Source organism: Acanthochromis polyacanthus, chromosome 23 (assembly GCF_021347895.1).
Source record: "Acanthochromis polyacanthus isolate Apoly-LR-REF ecotype Palm Island chromosome 23, KAUST_Apoly_ChrSc, whole genome shotgun sequence".
NCBI classification, from domain to species: domain Eukaryota; kingdom Metazoa; phylum Chordata; class Actinopteri; family Pomacentridae; genus Acanthochromis; species Acanthochromis polyacanthus.
The window spans coordinates 8,727,937-8,748,790 of record NC_067135.1 but is presented as its reverse complement, the minus strand read 5'-3'; the positions used below and the strand labels follow the sequence as shown (position 1 = coordinate 8,748,790).

Here is a 20,854-nt window from a genome sequence, read left to right as displayed (position 1 = left end):
CAGACTAATTATTTCACTTTTGATTTAACATATATCATGTTCCAGTGTGTCAGAAGTCTACATACGCTAAGTTGACTGTAATCAACTTGGAAAACTGAAGAAAATGATGTTATTACGACAATCATTGATCGTGCGTCCGTAGCACTGGTGCGTAGGAGAAGCATACCATCTCCTACAAGCAAATGTCCTCCAGTGTGAAAAGTGCAACTCAATTCCAGAGCAAAAGCATATGACCTTGTAAAGAGGCTGAAAGAAACTGGTTTGAAAGCATCTATATCCTCAGCAAAATGTGTCCTATATTGAAACGGCTGAAAGCCCACTCAGCAAGGAAGAGGCCGCTACTCCGAAGCGCCATGAAAAGGACAGCGGGGACTGGTGCACTTCGAAAAACAGCATACTTCCAAAGTTCTGGCAAAATGGCTTAAGAATTACAAAAACAGGAGAGGTGTATAATACTTATACCATCTTATTATATTATATGCCAAAAAAATTGGTTTAATCCATTTCAGTGCATGGCTTTACAAATGTAGCATTCCAGAAATGCCAGTAAGAAGGCATGCAAACCTGACTCGGTGGTTAAAAATTCTACCCATCTATTGTGAGGCGCTTCAGGAAGGCTATCCAAAGCGGTTGAATAATTTCAAGGTAACACTATCAAACACTAGTAAAAGTGTATCAAAGCTTCAGACTTTATGATTTTCAACTGAAAGTGTCCCCGTCTGACCTGAGACAGGGAATGTTTCAATCAATCAATCGATCAAGATTTATTTATAGAGCACTTTACAACACTCATGGTGACCAAAGTGCTTTCCAGTTAAAAACAAACATTAAAATAAGAAATAAAAGCAGATTAAAAGAAAGCAACAATAGAGCATATCAGGAAAATAAAATCTGATAAAACCACTTAAAATAAGATAAAATAGAATAAAATAAAAAGAAATAAAATGTCACCACACTACTGTATATTAGAAGCCAGTCTGAAAAGATGTTACTTTCTTTTTCCGTATTTTTATTGCTCCACTTGTGATATTTTCTCACTCTTTATCCTTATTCTGGCTCTCTGGCAGCATTTCTAGCATTTAATGTCAGGAAATGTCAAAATGAGTTCAAATGAATGTATGTAAACTTCCAACTACTACTGTACATTAATCAGGAGGAAAGACACCCAGCTTTAAATAGCTTCTAATGTTGGTTTGTGTTGACTGAATGCATATAAAGACAACTCTTTCCCGAACTATTATCTGCAACAACACTATAATGAAATGTTGGTGTTTGTGTTTCCTTCTGTTGCCTCCAAATGGCCAAAAAAAATCAATTAATTCGGCTTTAAATTGGATTTGAGCATGTTGGTTTGAGTGTTGACAAGGATTAAAGATTCACTTGGTGTGTATTAATGTTTAATGAGAAGGACTGAAGTTTTATGACAACCATCTAACGAATACACTTTCACTGCTCCCACTGAGCCTGACCGTTCAGCTGTGGGAAAGACAGATCACATCATGTACCACAATTTGCTAAGCTTTTACTGACATGGCCATGGTCAGGGGTCCCATTCCTCGTGTAGCTCAATAGCAAGGTTTGGAGGTTACAGTGACCCCAATGCTGCTGGAAAAACAGTCCTCATGATGGTGCAGGGTGAGCTGGAAGTAAGATGTCCAGCAGAAGTCTTTGTTCTGTTCCTGAACTTGGTGGGTTTTTTTTTTTTAGTGGTGTTAATAGACGTGGCAGGAAAAATGGTCGCATTTTAGCAGGTAGAATATTTTAAAGGGCAAAGAGAGAAAAGGCCAAGGAGGCAGAAAATCAGAACCCATCAAGAAAATGTTCTTTTAGTTTCAGAATAAGGAGAAAGATGGAGATGGAAGGTAGATAAAATATTGTGTGAGTGAGCGTAAAAGAGCTGGGTAGTGGTGAAGAACAGAGAGCTGCTGAATGCAAGTACAAAATATCTCATTACATTGCCAGATTAGGACTTATGGATCAATAATTAGGCTTTTCCATGCATTTTAAAGATTTCAGATCTAATTTTAAAAAAAGGGTGCAATTAGTCAGTAACAATTCCTCCATTAGATTACATGACAGATGTTTTAGTCCACCACGTTTAGCATTGCTTGTTTTCTTTTTAATAGTCAAAGGGCCAAAATAGTTTCAAATACAGTATTTTATGTGTAAAGAAAATGGAGAGGGACAAGGACGGTGGGGCAGAGATGAATTGCCACAATATATTTGGGTGAAATAATAAGGGAAGAAAGACGGATTTTAGTGTTCGTGTATGAGTGGGTAGGCGGTGTGTTGCAGACATAGAAGTCAGATGTGAGTGATTCTAAGAGACGCATTCAAATAATTAAGACTCAATGACAATGACTTGGAGAGCCAAATAGTATTTTTTTTTTCTAATCAAGAGCATTAACTAAAGTGACTGAAGGACAAGTTAAAAAAAAAAAAAGCAAGAGCCAAGCAAAGGACAGCAAGAGGGAGCAAAATCGGAAAAGAAATGGAGATTTGGAGCTACAGCAGTGAGCAGAGGATTGAATGAGAAGTCAGTGGAGGTGAATGAGAGCAAATTAGATCGAAGGCTGAATTAAAGATTGTGTGAGAGGAAGGCACAGAGAAGGAAAAGAAACGATGCATGAAGGTAATGCCTTGCAGGAGACTGAGTCTTCTATCATTTTAGCACCTCCATAGTTTGAATATCAGCTCTCCTCCTTTTTCTTCCTTCTTTGTCTCTTCCACTATCTTTTTCTCTTCCATCTCTCCTTGTTCTTTTAAAGGTGCACTGTGTAGCATGTCATTGTCAAATTAACTGCCTTGCTGTAATTAAACACACTGTAGCTGCGGCTGTTGCTCTGTCTCAGTTCTGTGATGTTGCTACTGCTCATAAAACTTCAGCACATTTGTAAGTTTTCTTCCTGTCTCAAGATTATTTTCCTTCTCTCCTGCTGCTGCAGTATATCAGTTCTACTCTCCACTTACCCCCTTCAATCTCCGCCTTCACTGCTACTCACATCTCTCTTCGTTTCTTTGCTCTTCTATCTGTAATCAATCTTTTTATCTACCTCACTTCTGCAGTCCCTCAGCCTCTATCACCAAATCTTTCAATCCTCTTTCCCAACTCTTTCTCTGTGCCGTTGTCAGTGCCAGACTTTGCTGAGTTGTAGCGAAGTTACACAATAAAATACGGACATTTTGAATTTAAGAGATGCTGGCAGCATATGATCAAGAAGTATGGGAGATATGCCTTTTTATTATCATTTACCTCTACTGATCTGATCCATGCAGATAAAAAGGTTTGGAATACTTTGAGTTAGTGCATGAAAATCTCAGAGTCCCTTCAGATATGATTAGGAAGGTAATATTTATGTGAGCATTCTGTACCCATCAACCTCTGTTATTAGCTCTCCTGACAATCTGCATTTATCATTCAAGCCTCATTTCCCCTGAGCCTTGTTAACCATAATTGCAAACAGAAAAAATAATTGAATACTAGACAGAAACAGTCATTAGTGTCTGGCTGGTTGTGGAATCTATATGTCGAATGTTCAGCTCAGCATTTTTAATTTGATGCATCAAAGAAGAGTGGAGTTAAAAATAGCAAAATGACATTTCCTCCCACTGGCAAAAAGAGAGAATTTACTGTAAAAGCTCCCAATTTTCAAAGTGTCAGAATAAAATGGCACAGCAGTAGTCTACTAGGAATCAGATGACATGCACATGCTGTACGGTAACAGAGCTGTCATGTATTATTAGCAGTCTACTGTAGAACAAAAGGTCACATGTGGAATTGAATTAAACTCAAATTAAACTTCACAAGTTTTTGTCGATGACTAACATAATTAGTTAAGTCGTATACTTTTGTCGATTATTTTTTATTGCTGTAAATTACGCTTGCACAATCTCACACTCTGTCACAATGCTTCAGATCCACTACTTGAAAAATGCAGTTAAGGTGACTAATTAGGTGTGAAGCACGGTTTGATTTGTACAACCACACCATCTTTGCAGGAGTTACAGTTGTTGTAAATGTATTTTTGAGTGACAGCATCCAGTAAATAATAATCTAAAATTGCTGTCTGGGCATTTGTTAAACTTTAATGCCTCATCTCGGTGTCTTTTCCATGAAATTACTATGTTCCTGCGTTAAAACGGCCTACTTTAGGATGTATAGATCTGTGAATCCCCACTTTCTTCACCACTCGCTATGACGTCAGCACATCAGCTCAACAACTCTAAAACTACTCTCTGCAACCCAATGGTAAATTGTAATAGAAGAAAAATTCAACATAATGCATATGAAACTCTAGAGCTCTGAATCAGTTTTTGAAACTGTCATCAGTACGCTTCAGTTTCATGGCAGAAATGTCATTGTGTTGACTGTGTATTTTGTTCTTGATGCGTCTTCAAACATGTAAAATGGACATGGTAGAAAGGTTGAAAAAAATCATTTGGGAATCTTTAACAAAAAACAGATGAAGTCAGTACACACTTTTTCTCTGCATGCATTTGTTTCACGCTTGAATTTGCTGAATTGTCTGTTTGTTTTTAGAGATAGTTTTATGGCCAAAATCAAATGCATAAGGTCATTGACAGACTGTTTAATATGTAAGATTAAAAAGAAAAAGCTTATATTTGGCTTTGATTTTGGTTATAAAAATGTGGCCAGTATAGTGGTTGATTTGCCATAATTGAAGTAATGAATATCTACAAGTGTAGAAAAACAGTAATAAATAACTTACTATTCAGCTGAATCTACACTCAGTCTTGTACAATGCCATAGTATTAAACAAGGGCAATTAAAAGCATCTTCCTTATTATACTGTATCTGTCCATTAATGATGAATACCTGCAAATATATTTTATTGTCCGGTCATTTCTTTTACAATATCACCAGTCTCCCCTAAAGTTGATTTGTGTCCCCCTAAGTTGCAAAGTCTGCACTTATTAAATCAGTTTGACTCTCTGCCAAGTTTAGGAAGGTTGAGTCATGTTTTAAAGGATTTCTGGGTGCATCTCCTGCAGCCGAGGTCTGCTCAGCTGTTTTCTGTTTTGCATTTATTGTACTGCTTTGACTTTATTAAGAGAGCTTGGCCAATGAATTCAGACCGTGCACTGGTGGTGAATTTGCATAGCTGCTGTGGAAATGTCACGGCTTTGCAATCACAATCTGCTGCGATGATCGTTGTACCTTTGACAGCAGCACGGTGCTGGTTCGACAGATTTCTGCTGTTTGCATAGTGGCACAGTTTAGCATGTTGCACAACTGGTCCAACTGGTTTGTAGCACGGGAGATGCTGAGTCCTGATGCATCCTGAGTCGGCAGTTACTCAGCACTCTGCAGGGGAAATGCATCATACCTTCATCATAACTACAAATGTCAGAGGAAGTTTGGCTACAGGCAGGCATGGCCTTTGAAGACCAACACATGCACCCACAACAAATGCACAGAGAAATGCAGAGACATTACTGCCACAAGCTTATCCTGCAACGCATGTGTGTCTACGTTCAGAGGTAATCTGGTGTGCGGCTGTGGATGTGTGTGTTTGCACGTTACTCAGCATTTTTTTTTAATTAGTCAAATTGGGCCAGGGTTTTGCCGACGGCAAAGAAAGCAGAGGGAGGGCTGCTGCTGTGTGCTGTGGTGTTCTTGCCCGTCACACATAAGTGCATGTATACACATGCAGACAAACACATACTGACTCCCTGTTTCTCAGAGGTGACTAGCACAGACTCATTCTTGCTTTTAATGTGGCCACTTATGAGCTGCAAATCAAATTGGCCTCCAACCTGATGTCTGCAGACACACATGCAATCCCACCCACACTCTGCTTTTTTTTCTCCTGTCACTGTGGATGGTCTCAAATTAGAACACTGTTGACTGCTCAAGCAGCAGCTGGTGTCTAAAGCCCAAGACACGAAGGGGAATATTAACCCCTTTCACACATTAGTTACCGAGTTTCTTTCAACCCTTTGTAGTTAAAAAAATCGGGTAATAAAGTGTGCCTGCATAACAGAAATAACAGCAACACTCAGAGTACATTGTTTTTCTGTCCTCTCCCTCATTAGGAAACATCCAGCCATGGATACACACCGGGGCACTCACAGAAACACACTGAAAGCTAAACACAATGACCTCCCCTTCCTTCACTTCTCTTTCCCTTGCTCATCATCATCTATTTGTCTATCTCTAGTGTGTCAGCATTCTCACATCCCCATTCTCTCTCTCTGTCTGCATGTCTCTCCATCTTGAGCATTTAGCAGTGTCTGCAAAGGGCTTAATAGAAACAGAAAACATGCACGAGGAGAGGTAGATGAAGCACAATGAGACTGATGGAAAGAAAAGGAAAAAACAATATCACCGCTTTCCGTGCCTCTTTCTGCTCTCCTCTACCTCTTTTCATGGATTTGAGGCTTCATTTTGCATAATTTTGATGGTTAATCGAACTACTCTGCTGATTCAACAGAGAATAAACAGGCAGACTGCAGCTCTATGCAGCATTCAGTCTCTTTAAGCTCTTTGTTTGGCTTCTGTGTCCCTTACCACCTCGCTGTTGAAGTATTCTTGGTACATCCAGCTGGGACAGGAGCGAAAGACAAACCCAGAACACCCTCCCCTGAGAAGCTACTAAATGACAGAAACAAGGAGCTGAAGGTGTAAACTAGTTTTACCTGCCTGACCTGGATAAAGTCAGACAATAAATAAATTGATGTTGTGGCTTAATGTTTTCCCAGTTGCTGTTGTCTTTTCATCATTTCAATTATATATTTAGCACTTTAATTACCTATGCTCAGCTGCAGATTACTGCCAGCTTGCATTTTGCTTTGCAGCCAAATTAGTGTTAAAGTCAGCTGCAGGTAGCTGTGAAAGGCTCTTATAATGTCTTACATTAGTCTGTCTGAAACCAGCAGATGTGGTTGATAATAACAAAGTATCACAACCATCATCCATTAGCCTGTCAGCTTTTAGTTCCTGTTCTGTCTCTGTTGTCACTGCAGCTCTCTTTCTGATTTGCGGTCATATTAAATCTGCTCTTTGAAATCTTTTGTTTACTCTTGTGGTTTTTTTTCCTTTTCTAAATGCATTTGTCTCTAAAACTATTGATCTCCTTCCATCAGTTTGCTTTTATGTGCTGCTTTCTTATCCCATCTTACTCTCTTATATGCTGTTTTTAATTACCTCCAGAAGGGTTACTTCACCCTTACCTTCTAATCAGCTCCACTGACTGACAAGTAAACAACTTCATTTTTGCCTCGCAGATGTGAACACACTAACGCTCCTTTGACTCACAAGTTTGCCTTCAGCTCAAAACATTTTCATCAAGACTGAATCATCTTCACATTTCCTCTCCAAATTCAACTTAAAACCAAAGCGCTGGCATTTTTTATTAGAAATTCGTATGCATCCAACTTACGTCCTCATAGATTTAAATATGTCTGTTCTGTGCTAAACTACGCAGATAAATAATACACTATAAATTCTTTCCATGTGTAAAAAATGCATGTGAAGTACTTTTGTAAATGCACACAACCATGACAAACATTTTACTCCCTTTTGTAAATGAGTCAGTCTGTTTCATACATGTAGTTTTTATTATTTATATCAAGTCCATAGAACAATATTGACTTTGGCAAAATGAAATAAAAACAGAAAGGAAACAACATTAATGGTTAAAATTCATTATTATTAATGTAGTTGGCTCTGTTTTATAGGCATCTGTGTGTGTCTGAGTGTTTTTAGGATGTATGTGCTTGCCAGTTTGTGTGTTTTGTGCTGTGTGCTTATTCAGTGTCTTTTTTTTTATCTTTATTTTGCTGCCTAGTTATAATCAACATTTTTCTGTTCTAATCCGGATTTTTCGTCTAAAACAAAAAACCACACATTTCATGTTTTGCGTTTGATCCTAACATCATTCCCCAGAAAACTTTGAAAAACAGAAACACATGGTGTGACAAGTAATGTTATTTTTTATATATATATATATATATATATTTATATATATATATTTACTTTCAAGTTTTCTCTTTTATTTTTTTCACTTTGTTAGAAGTTTTGAAGAGTCTGTGGTCTGTGTCGGTGTAGTCTTCCAACAAAGCGTTAGTGGCTTCCGTAGTGCTTCTCTCTCTCTTTTTGTGTTTTTTTTTTTTTTTTTTTTACTGCTTCCTTTCTGATGACATTCACAGTTTGGATTTAACATGAACCTATGTGGCACAAAGGAGTCGAAAGTCACACAAAATGAATTTGAAGTTTTGATTCCCCCTCAACAGTTGCCACTTTCTGCTCATGCTACATTGCTGAAAATAGCGATTTATAGAGGTTGCCGTGAAACATTTCACTCCTGCTTCCCCTTACATTGGAGCGCATGACCACCGCTAATCTTAAATTCTTAGATTTATTCTTTTTACACCACGCCCAGAAAAGCACAACATTTTTAAACATGAGCTAAATGGAGTCTGGTTGACTGGATTGCCCCGAACAAACATTCATGTACATGTGCACACGCTAATACACATCCTGTCCCCAATCCATCAAGGCTTGGACACTTATGCATCCATTAGCATTATTCATTTTTGGTCCATTATCAACTGACATCCAATATGATCTTGTCTTTCAGAAATGCACACGCTCACATGTTCCATTGTGCACCCCTGTCTCCACCATTTTGTAATCCATATCGACTCCATTGTAATCCCAATGTCTTTCTTTTAATGATGTCTGTGCTGCACTCGCTGTTTCCAGCTTGTATCGATTGATCGTGTCCAATGCACCCGGCTCTGTATTTATACTCCCATAATCCACAGGCACAGCGAGCCAAAATCATTGTCCAGACACAGAGGACACATAAGTCACATTCATTGCATTTTGGAAAAGAGTTTTAAAATGGCTGCCAGTGTTGGAGTCAAAAGCCAATTAACGCAGGGCGATGCCATCCAAACCTTTTTAAAAAAAAAAAAAAAACGGTTGTGTTTTTGTCAGAGAAGAGCGTTTCTCCAGTATTATCAGTCGTGTTGTTGTTGTTTTTGATCCAGTGTAAATCCTTGTGGTGGTGTGGGGGCTGGGACTCTGGAGAATTGAAGTGTTAGCAAAAGTCTGGTTCTATTAGAGTATAGGCTTTACTGAGATCCACGCTGAGCTCACGACATCGCTGTCTCTGCTATATAACCTTTGTTCTGTTGTTCTATTGATGTTTTCCTCTCTTTGATTACGTCTCTCCCTCTCTTTGTAACTATATACCGCTCACCCTCTCTTGCCACATTTGTCATTTCCTTTGTCGAGATTTTTGAGTTATGTTTTCGTGCAGCTGCTTTCTTTTTTTGTTGTATCAGAAATGTCTCAGCCTTGAGTATTTAAAGACCATTTTCAACCCTCTCCCACAATGTTTTTGCTAGTCTCTCCATCTTTCTCCCTGCTTATGTTTTCTGCCCAAAACCCTTCAGGTCACGAAGAGATTTCTTAAAAATCTTCACCTCATTTCCCAGTGTACTTTTCTGCTCTTCATTTTTCTGAACTTCTCGCTGGACAAATCAAGGAGCTGCACAAGTGAGACTAAAGTCAGATTTACTCATCTCCCTTCCTCTGAACTCAGTACCATCCAGCCCTCATCTACAATCACTTTGTCTTCCCTTTCTTCTTCCTCAATTTCTCTTAAGACTGTACCTCTTTGACCTTCACAAATCAGCATCTCATTCAAACTGTCCTTTCTCAGAAACCTTTATCCCTCTTGAGTTTTTTTCCCCACTCCACAACCCCTATACAACACTCTCCTCCAGTTCTTCTGCACTCTTTCCATCCTTCCCTTTCTCCCTGCTTTTGTCTTTAACGTTACTTGATTTTCCAATAGTGATCCCAGTGTTAGAGTTGGAGTTGGTGGTGTTGTAAGCGTGGATGTATCCCCGTTGGAAATTGCAGTGAGCCCCGAAGTTCCCACTGTTTTCTCCCTCATCGCTGGTTGTTGATGAAGTCGTGCTCGTGGTCGAGGCACACTGCACCAGCATCCCATGGAGCGACTGACTCCGCCTCGTCCAGATCACACTTAGCCGCTTGGCATAACTGACAGCACCGTAACGCCTGGCGACTGTCGCTGCAGCATCGGTCGCCAGGGCAACAGAGGAGCCCATGTCCAGCGAGTGCCGCCGTTTGCTTACGGTCCCACAGGCAGGGCTCAGAGGGGATACTGGGCTCTGATAAGCCTGTGAGGAGTTCCATTTGTCCCTACCTCTGGGTGTGATTCTCCAGTCCAACAGCTCAGAGTCTCTGAGAGGCGCCGCCAGAGAGAAACTGGCACGATTTGTCAGTTCTCGCTCCAGACGGGGTTTGGGGCGCTCCCTGGAACGAGACTGACGGGGCAGGGTAGATGGAGGAGAGGGGGAGTAGTAGAGAGGAGTTCTGTCGCTTTCCAGGGTGTAAGGAGGCGCCTTCTCCAGCTTCCGCTGCCTCACCACTAGTGCCATCTCACTTCCTGTCCCCGTCGTGGTGGAAACTACCCCCCCAGTTGAAAGAAACTGCTCCAGGTTGACTTTAGGCTTTGGCCTGGGCTTTGGAGGCAGTTTGGGAGGCAGAGAAGAACCAGAATCAGCAACTTCTTTCTCCTTCTCCTTGTCTTTCTCCCCTCCTCTCTTGGAGGGCAGACCATTGGGCAGGACCACCATCATCATGTCTCCAGAACCATTTGACTGGTAGCACCCACTGCTGTTTCCCCCTTTGTCTCCGCCCCCTCCACCTCCACCCTGACAGCAGGCCCCGCCTCCTGCCTCTGTGTTGCCGTTGTGACATATCATGTGGTCGCTGTGATTGCAAACACGGTGGCGCACCATGAGTGCCACGGTAAACACAAGCAGGGTGACCACAACAACGCCGCCAACCAGTATGGTGAGTGTCCCACCCAGGAAGTGGGCTTGGAGGGAGCGGCATGCTGGGTAAACATCCTTGGTGGAGAATGTGGTGCAGCCCAGGACTTTTGTTGCGGCTAATGATGTGATTGTGTCATCGAAGATAGCCAGCACGCACAGGTTGTAGTCCACACCGGAGACCAAGTTCTTCAGTAGGAAGCGGTCACTGGTCGATGGTAAGATTCTAAAGAGACATTCAGGAAAGAGAAACATAAGTCAGTAAAATCTGTACAGACAAGTACAGTTCAATGAACTAAATCTCCACTGATTTTTAACCCAGCCTTGAATATTCTGACTATTGTGAAATAAGGCAAAAATAGCTGAATATTGGAACAGAAGCAGAGGGAAAAGGGAATGAAAGGGTAACAGCACAGGGTAGGATACTGCAGTAGGGGGAGAGAGGAAAAATGAGGCTATTGATGGAGAGCGCGCCTGGGGAACATGAAAAGAGAACTCTGTCTACTCATTTGGAGAGCAGGGGTGTGTATATGTGTACGTGATTGTACTCGAGTCCCTGCAAGAAGCAAACGTCAAGCCATTTTGTGAAACCTTGCATTTTTAAAAAAAAAGTGGCCATCTTAGGTTTCATGGTCAGAAATACAGTGAAGTTGATAGTTTGCGTTATTTGTTTAGAAAAATATTTGAAATTGCAATTAATCACAAGCAAAGCAAATGTATTGTGTTCTTGATTGCCAACGTGTGCCTGTATGTGTCTGTAATGAGTGAGTGCTTGCGTGGGATAATAAAGAGAGAAGTGCTTTGAATGTGTCCTCATTTTAAGTGTTCTAACAGCTGTTGGAACAAACAAATGGGGGAGAGGTGAACAATAGAGAGAGGGAGAAAGGGGGGAAAAACGTGAAGAAGGGTGCTGATGAGAACAGGCAGAGCAGGATTTACGTAAGCTGTATGTGCTCAGTTCAGCGTGTTTGTGGTTTTATGTTTCTAATCATGACATGCTGGAATAAATATCTGAGTATTTTGCCTGCAGTGGGTTTGTGTATGTGACATGTGAGAGTAAAGTGTGTGTGGGAGACTGTAGCACACCTCAAGTGTCTGTCGCTGATGGGTATGACTTTGCCCTCTTGTGTGGGCAAGAATGTGTTTGTACTGTTATGTGCTGCTAAAATGAATATTTTGTCAGTGATTCCCTTTTCTTTCTTTCTTTCCTGCATTTTTTGCTGTCCAATTTCCTATTTTCCTCTCCCCTTTCACACTACATCAAAGGGCCTATTTGTATCGTACGTTACTAACCGTCCCGGCTCCCCTCAGACTTGAGCTACATCCTATAAATGCCATCTAGGATGACTCAGACATCTTGGGAGCTGCTGCAGAAGGCCTCTAACCTTAATCGGTTTATAATGCATTCAAAATAAAGAGATCAGGAGCAGCAGCAGCTACTCTACTTGTGATTTTCTTCTGTTTGGAAGTGAGTATAATTAGCTACTGTTATATAAGCAGATTGCTCAAATGAAACCAGCCTGATTGACGATTCTCATGTCCATTATTGTATTAGAGTTGGTGGGATGGAGTGATGGGATTAGTTTTCCTGAATACTAAAAAGTTAGCTGGGAAATTCTAGATAAGGCTTACTTAAGGCAAGCTACAAGGCAGATGCATGGATTGAGTTATGGTATTGCTAAGTATGAATACTGATCACAGATTTTTGCTCTCTTTTCAAGGCTTAAAAGTTAACAAAAGTGAACATTTTTTGAACCAATGTCCAGAATCTCAACTACTGCACAGGTAGTGTAGAATTACGTCTGTTAGTTTTACTATTTTGGTAAAGAACAAAGTGTTACAAACTCATTTACACCATTTCAGCAAATCGCCTGGAGAGGTTTGAATAGCAAGGACTGGCACAGAAATACCTTCAAACTCCAGAGGAGGCTCAGTATGATTTTAATAAGGAATTACAAAGTAGTGTCCAACTCTCCAGGTTCCAGTATAATCTCAGCAGACACTTGGGGCATTCTCATTAAAATCATCCTTATCCAGCAGTCATTAGGTCGCTATAGATTCCGTTCTAACACAGTCACATATTTGCCAGATAACTCCTCCTCTGCAGTGGAGCTACTAAGGGACCAGGTGTGTGTTACCATGGCAAAGACTCATTAATTGGCTCACCAATGTAGCAATTCCAGTGAAAGCATCTCCTCTTGCAATAGCCACACATTAAGCACTCATGACCAATCAAGTCCCATGCTTCATTTCACATGATATTGGTTGTATTTTCTTTCAAAGGCTGAACATAGACATGAAAATTGTCTTGTTGGATCACCGCAAAAGTGCAAACGATACAAATTCTGCAAATAGGCAATGCAGCTTAGCAGTTATCTGGTCTGAAAATAGGGTAAGCTAAAGGTGTCCTCCAGGGAATGCTAATATCTGTTCTTGCTGTTGAGATTAATTAGTTCTTCACCCTAATGCCTTTCATGCTGCTTTTATTCTTTAAAGTGTCAGGCAGCAGCTGTATTGGAGGGTCCAAAACATCTGAGCAATAAATATAAGAGTAGGATAGAAAACAGCAAAGTTACTACTTTTTATATTCTTACAGCGAAGGCATGATCAGAAGTGTTGCCAAATACGACGAGGAGAAAAGACCCAAAATGAAAGACTCCTGAGCAATCAGTCACACCAGGGGATTGTAAATTATCCAGTAAATTCCTGCAGTAAAGACAGTGGGTGCTCAATCAAATTTCCACCATGAAATGCACAAGAAACGGCACACACAATGCCTCTGTTCCTGAGTTAAAAGCTTTGGTCATATTATAGGCTTTTAAAAGGCCCTGAGAAATATTACAGTGGTGTCGGTTCATCTGGAGCCTTCACTGTGCATCTGTGTATAATTGATAAGTCCTGTGAGGCAGAGAGACTTGGCCAGCACTGTGGGGAGTCGTGTACTCCACTGAGGGGCTGATTCAGTGTGAGAAAGGGTGATATTAAAATCATTTTTCTCTTGACTAGGATTCATATTAAGGCTCTGAATTCTGGAACCTGCTGCTGGGTTTGAAAAGCACATTATATTTAAAATTCCCCAAATTACACAAATAAAAAATTAGGAAATATCATGGTTTTTCATGTGAGTTTTGGTTCCGTTGGAAAAAACAACCAAATCTAAGCTAAAAGTCAGCGTACTTCATCAAAATCCCTTTAATCAATTTGCCTATTTTTTAAATATTCCAAGATTCTACCAATCTAAAAAATATGCACTTTTCAGTGCAACCAGGAAGTCATTACTGACTCAGTTGTGATCAACCATCATGTAGCAAAAATGAGGAGATAGTTTCTGAACTGCAGGCAGTGTTATCGCAGAGCAGATAGGAGATAAGTATGGAACCATTGGGAAAGTACATTTTTAGATTTTATTCTGGTACTGGTAATGTGAGCATTTGGAAAACTGTTATTTTCGATTTTTGTAAAATGAATAATCAAAAAATGTGTCTTCAGTTTTTCTTTTTTATAATTCCTCTCATTCTAACTGTGCTACACTGCATAAGCAAGAGTTCTCTCTACTTCTACTCATGGTTGTGTTGTTTCCGTAGAGGTGCAGGACTTAATACTGCTGTGAAAAATGAATCCACAGCGAGTACAAATGCAGCAGGAGTACGCAATAAAATGCCCCAAACCTGTTTGGGATTCAGAGGGTTAATTCATACTTGTTATTCATGTAATTTCTGTTCCCTCCTTTTCCCCTGTCGCTCAATGTCTCAGATTAATGTAGCCAATATACTGCTGTATGCATTATTGGATGCTCAAAAAGAAACTGTATCACTAAAGTAATATTCATGCTGATTCCCCTTCTACACTCTGATATGTTGCCGCATTATGAATTATCCTGCACCAAGTGAGTTTATATTTATGTGGATTAACTTTAAAACAGCGCAATGCTTTCTGCAGTCAAACTGGGACAGCAAAGTATTCAGTTGGTCCTCCATTGTGTGACCATGACTCACACACATACATGCACACCTTGAGTGAATCCTTCACTCATTTTTTTTTTCTAATCCTGCCATTCAATACCCTTTCCTATCCTTCTATCCATCCTTCCCTCTATCCTTCTTTTCAGCTCTTTTCTGATCCCCCCCTCCTCAGTTTATCCTCCTTATTCCTCTTCCATCCCTCCTTTATGAACAGATTTCCTTCTTTTCGCTGATCAGTCGCTCCCTCTCATCTGTCCGTATCCTCTGCCCTTTCATCGCTTTGTAATTCTCCCTCTCCTTTTTACCCAAATCTGCAGCGGTGCACTCCTCTTTTGTTCCACGCTCAACCTTTTTCTTGGCACCCTTTTTTAACCATATGACTTGCATTTTAAGATATGTTTGTTCACTTCGCACATCTCCTCTCCGTCTTTGTCTCCTTTTACCTCCTCTGTGTTTCTACAGACAATCAGCTCTGCTCACCGCAAATCCTTTGGCAATTCTCGTCGGGGTTCTACCTGACCTCCCAGCCTCTCTTCTTTTCACACTCACTGTAGTATATCTCTATTAGCTGCGGCGATAACCATGTACCGTGATTTAGCATCCAAGGTCACTCCTCCTCCTCTCTTCCTTCTCCTCTCCTCTTTATCATTTCCTCTTTAGGTACCTCCTCCCTCATCCTCCTCTCTCTTTCTCTTTCCCTTTTTCCGTGCCACCTCTCTATTTGCCCTCATCTTACATTTCTCATTCCCTCCCTATCTCCTCCTTGTCCACGGCTGCTCCCATCCCTTATGAGATTGTGAATCGCCTCTCCAGTTGTTTTTGCTACGCTGGCAGCGACAGAAATAGGCAAGCAAATTCGCTAAAATATACATGGAAGACCCGGACACATTCACAAACGCATGCATCTTTGATCTGCCGATTCGCTGCCACTCCGTGCATTATTCATTCTTCAGCGTGCTTTGCTGTGTGGCGTGGCAACACATATGAGACACATGGAATGATATTCACCCAAACCTCCCGAGACAATGTATGTTTATGAATACAAAGTGCATAACTTAGGGTGCTGTTTTGAAATACGATTGACTGATTCAACTGGTTTTGTTAGTTGCAGACTTTGACATTGTGTTACATCTCCACACATGCTAAGAGTGTGTGTCTGTGCTTCTTAACAACCCTGCAAAGGCCCCTGCAAATGCACAAAGTGGACGAGACAAGGAAGCGCTTTGTTCAAGCTGGTGACACACAAACACGTAATTATTAGCACCCGAGAGAGAGGAAAAGAAAAGGAAGTGTAAAGGAGTGATGGAACCCTGTCTGGCCTCGCTTCATCTCTGTTCTTTCTGTCTTTTTCTTCTTTTCTTGTAATTCTCTTTGCCTCATGTCGTCTTCTTCTTCTCCATCGCCGTTACAAAGTCTGGTGGTCTGACACCAGACAAGATTGGGCACACAGAGCAAGAGCCAGAGGAGCAAGAGAGAGGGAGAAAGAAAGACGAGTAGCAACAACAAAGCAATTATCTCCTCTTCTGGCTGACATCTATACTGCTCTCGTCCCCCACCCCACTCCATCCCCATCCTCCCCCCCCATGTCACGTCTTTTGTTCGTTTACCCTTTTCCTCCATTTTTGGTCTTGATTCGTGAGACTGTTTACTGTCTCGTTGGCTGTCTCCCTCAGTTTCGTCTGCTCGCTTCTTCTGTTTTCCTTGATCTGTCTCTCTGTCAATCTCTTTTTCCCTCCCCCCCCCCTTCCAGATTTTTGTTTCATCCCTCCTTCTGTCTTTTTGCTTCCCTTAATCTGGCCTTCAACTCTTCCTCATTTGGCCTGATTTTTTTCCCCTGCGCCGCCTGATTCACTTGTTTTCTCTCTCATTCTCGCTTTTTTCTGACCTCTTTCCTTTCCCCAGTCCCCCAGTATTCATCTTGTTTCTCCCTCTTCTCCTTTCATTTCGATGTATCTACCCAAAACGCCAGAATATGAATCTCTTTTGCTCACTCTCTCCTCTGCAGCATAATGTAAGGTGACATATGTATTGAGTGCTGACCCTTTCCCTGCTCCTCTGCTTCGTATGCCTCTGATGTGAGCTGACACATGTATTGACACAGAAGTTTAACACTTAATTACATCTTCCCATGGGGTCAGACTCTTAACGCCCTTCGCTCTCGTTTTCCCCTCCGTCCTCTCAGCTCTGTAGCTCCTTGTTCTTTCCTTTGCCTCCATCTTCATCTCTGCATGCCTCCGCCCTTCCCCGCTGCTATATCTCTCCTTGCATCCTTATCTATCCCTGCCTCAGCAGATGCACTTATCTTGTTTCTTGTACTGGTTAGCAACATCAGCTAAAATAAGATGCTGGTATCAGTTTCCCAGGCAATATCATATTGTAGAATACAAAGAGCCATAAGAAACATGACAGAAAGTAGTTTTTACAGCTCAGTTATATTTTTTAATATGTTGTTGAGGCTCAGTTCAGGACTGAGACAAATATTGGTCAGAAATGCTGCAGAATTAGCAGCATCAAATAAGTGGTATTGCCATACACCTCATTTTCAAGTTCTATTTCTTCCTTCACTTCCCTCTGCTTTTGCAACTCATTAGCCATGTTCTCAACTGTCTATTTCCCAGCATGCTCCTATCCTATTTGCTGTCAAACTCTCGCCCTGTCCTTTTAACTGCGTGTCCCTTTTTCTTAGACACCACTTTCATTATTCTCATTATTTCTTAAACTCTGCGTGATGCACTCTCTCTCCGACTTCCTCCTCCTTCCGTCCCTGTGATCGTTTCTGTTCCCATTAAATTTGGTGCCAAACGGCGAGACGGTTGATCCCATTGTGACCTGGGTGCAGTCGTTAAATTCACCACCCTTGCGCTCCTGCCTGCACACTTAACAAGACTTTTTGAGCCTCATAAGAAACTTTTGACCCTGACATGTACAAGAGTCACACGGATGCCCCCACTGACAAACCTTCTGTAACCGTGGTTCACATCTTATTTCCCAACAGCTTGCCATCGATTTAAAAATGAAAAACAAAAAGGTACATCAACACTGAAAAAGCCACCCAGAGCGCTATGGAAAGCAACAGACTTCATCTTATGTGATTCAGAGATATTGAATAATGTATTACACACCCAGGGATTGGTCTCAATGACACCTATACCGCAATACATTTCCTATGAAATAGTCCTGCATCAAGCAATATTGCTGTGAAGCTCAGAGTGGTGTTATGTTATATTTACTTCATGTCAGGTGGCTTTTGTGGCTTGTAGATAAAGGGATCTAAGCAGTTTTAAGACAGGATTTTGTGACTTCTATTTGTACACATGTTGAAAATGACAAGAAAACGTTATATATGCATACACATGGTATAATCCACTACCACAGCTACCAAAAAATCAACAAATTTCTCTACAAAATCTTCACAAACGATGCTTCAGAGATGTATGTGCTCTGCTGATTGAGGCCAATTGCTGTTCAATTGTCAAGCCCTGTGTGTTCTGTGGGATGTAAATGGAAAAAAATGTTGTACAAAACTAGAAATCTTGCTCGAAAGACAGGAAATGCAGTCGCAGATGGTACCCCAGGGGTTGCTAGTTAATATAGAGGGACAGTCTTGCTCCTTTTCGTTGTCCTTCAGGTAGGACGTATCAGTTTAACAATTGCTTACCTTCAACCAGCAGCCAGAAAATCCTTTTTTTTTTACAATATCTGAACACTGTCTCTGATTAGATGATCAGAGTGTGTTACTGTAACATCCTGGCAAAGCTCCACAAAAGGAGGCTTGGTCGGTTGTTGTCAGGGGAGCTGAGGATGATCCCAGCGGACGCCACATGGATGACATCCCACCTGGCACCGCCACAGATGCCATCAGAATTAGACAAGCTGCGCTAAAATGGAGGCTGGTGTTGTGTAGCATGTGACTGACCTTTAAAGATGATTAAATCTGGCAGCCACACAATGTGCTCTGCTTGCTCTGTAATCTATATGCCTCAGTATGTACTCGCTGCACTCACCCTTTATTTCTTTGCCTTACATTCCTAAATCCCCTCTGTTTTCCCGCTTTCTCTCTTTCACCAGGCGGACCGGTGTTTTCCCCTTCTGCCAAAGCAGACACACACCACCAACAACACAACATGAACACACATCCTTGATGGGAAAAATCCTCCACTAACTTTGGTTGACTCCTGTTTTCTGTTGCTGGTAACACAGCAGCTGGCACATTCATAGCCTGATGGAAAGCTATACTGGAAATCCCTGGCAGCATTGTGGTATGCTTCCTATCAAATGCTGCCCCCTTCCATTTCCTCTTTATCTGTCCTCTGAGACCAATTTCCCTGCTTACTTTGTGCTTTTTCCCCACAACAACCTCACACTTGTCTCTTATTTCTATATCTCCGTCTCTCTCGGTGTGGCGGTTATCCCTTCCCTCTGTTCTGTTCCTGACATGATTTGTTTAGAGTTTAGTCAAACTTAAGATCGCTTACTCCCTCTTGACTGAACTTTAGTATCTCCCCTGTGATGCCGGTCGCCTTGGCTCCGTCCTCTGTTTCCCTTCTGTTTTTGCGTACATCAGCATTTTTTCTCTTCTCGAGCGGAGCCTTAACCTTTCCTGATGCTGCCGTTCCTTTAAAGTGAGTTCTTTAAGAGAAGGACGTTTTACTTGTGTTGCCATTTTATCTTGAAGAGTGAAAGGGAAACAGCTAGGCAATACAACTACCATGAAAACAGAGCCATATTCAAGTTGTGTACTCAGTTTTTTCTGATAGATTGCTTATCTATCTGAATTTATTTATGCATTTTGTCCTCTAAGCTTCAGCTTCTCGATAACGCACCTTCGCGCGATAACATTAAGCAGCAAGTCGGTATTAGAGGATTTTCCGTGGAGGAATTAACACAGCTGATCAGCGAGGGAGCGGAGATCTCATTCAGTTCATTTAATTCAATCATTTAATTAGTTTTCTATGTGTAATTGCCACAACTGTCATGGGACTGTACAGGATCTGCACTTGTTTGTTTTGATGTGGCATTTCATTAGGGTACCTCCATCCTTTCAACCCGCCAGCTTCTCACATTTTGCCTTTTTGTTTGTTTGTTTAAAGGACTGTTTCTTATCTACTTCTCAGTTTCTTTCAAATTTCTCAGTTTCTTCCACACCCAGGTGTATTTATTTCTGTTCCAGTGATGGATTTAAATACCTTCCTTCCATTCTCCTCTTTGCTTTTTCCTTGAGGACCGTTCAAACCCACCTCCTCTCCCCTCTCTCCTCGCTGTCTGTCAGTCCATCTCCTTCCATCCATCCTTCTTTCATCTCAATCTCTCCCAAGGTGATCTGGGTTGGGCCCATCTCCTATCTTCTCCCTCAATCCCCCTCCTCTACCTCCTCAAATCTCAGAGGCCTCATTCCCTTGTTTGAATCCACCCATTCCTCGCATCCGACTCTATCCTTCACTCCAACTATTAGTTTCTCCTTCCCATCTATCTTTTTTACATTCACCCTCGGCTGCCGTCTTCCTTATTTTCTCTCGATCCTTCTGATTATAACCACACATTTTTTTTTCACATTTCCAGTCATCTTTCCATCTGTCCTCCCTGCTTTCTCACTGTCATATGGTTAGCTCCCTTTCCCCCTTCCAGTATCACAGCTTAATGCCTTCTTTATCATATCCGAGGAAGCCACATTCAATCCCTGCATTAGTGCCAGCTGAACTAAATAAATAATAAAAAAACAACCAAAAAAGCCCCCTAACATATAATGCCAGCATTGCTGTCCCTACTCAACCTACCCTCTCTTATTGCATCTTCTTCTCAGTGTTTCAGCCACTGTTTTGCTGTAGCAATAACCCCACACATAAATTTTTCATCAGTCTGTGCTTGTAAATTCAGAGGCAGTAAACTCTGAATGTGTGCGGACATAATTCATGAACAGTGCTGTAGTATTCTACATGTAAGTACACTGAGTTGCTCAAACCACAGTGTAATAAATTGCATTCTGCGTCCACCCCTCTCACGCTTAATATAAAAAATATTCAATAAATAACTCTTCATCTTCAAACTTTCCTTTTCTC

At 41.3% G+C, this 20,854-nt stretch overlaps 2 protein-coding genes across 3 annotated transcripts in view; one reads left to right on the top strand and one right to left on the bottom strand.

Moving 5' to 3' along the window:
• LOC110962536 (pyruvate carboxylase, mitochondrial) overlaps positions 1-20,854 on the top strand; it is a 627,844-nt gene that overhangs the window by 487,225 nt on the left and 119,765 nt on the right.
• Positions 7,563-20,854, bottom strand: part of LOC110962253 (leucine-rich repeat and fibronectin type-III domain-containing protein 4-like) — a 43,963-nt gene continuing 30,671 nt past the window's right edge. For both annotated transcript variants that reach the window (XM_051943655.1, XM_051943656.1), the window contains exon 8: positions 7,563-11,062. In XM_051943655.1, the coding sequence (XP_051799615.1) occupies positions 9,739-11,062 (1,324 nt within the window). In that variant the 3' untranslated portion in view covers positions 7,563-9,738. The remainder of the gene's footprint in view (positions 11,063-20,854) is intronic.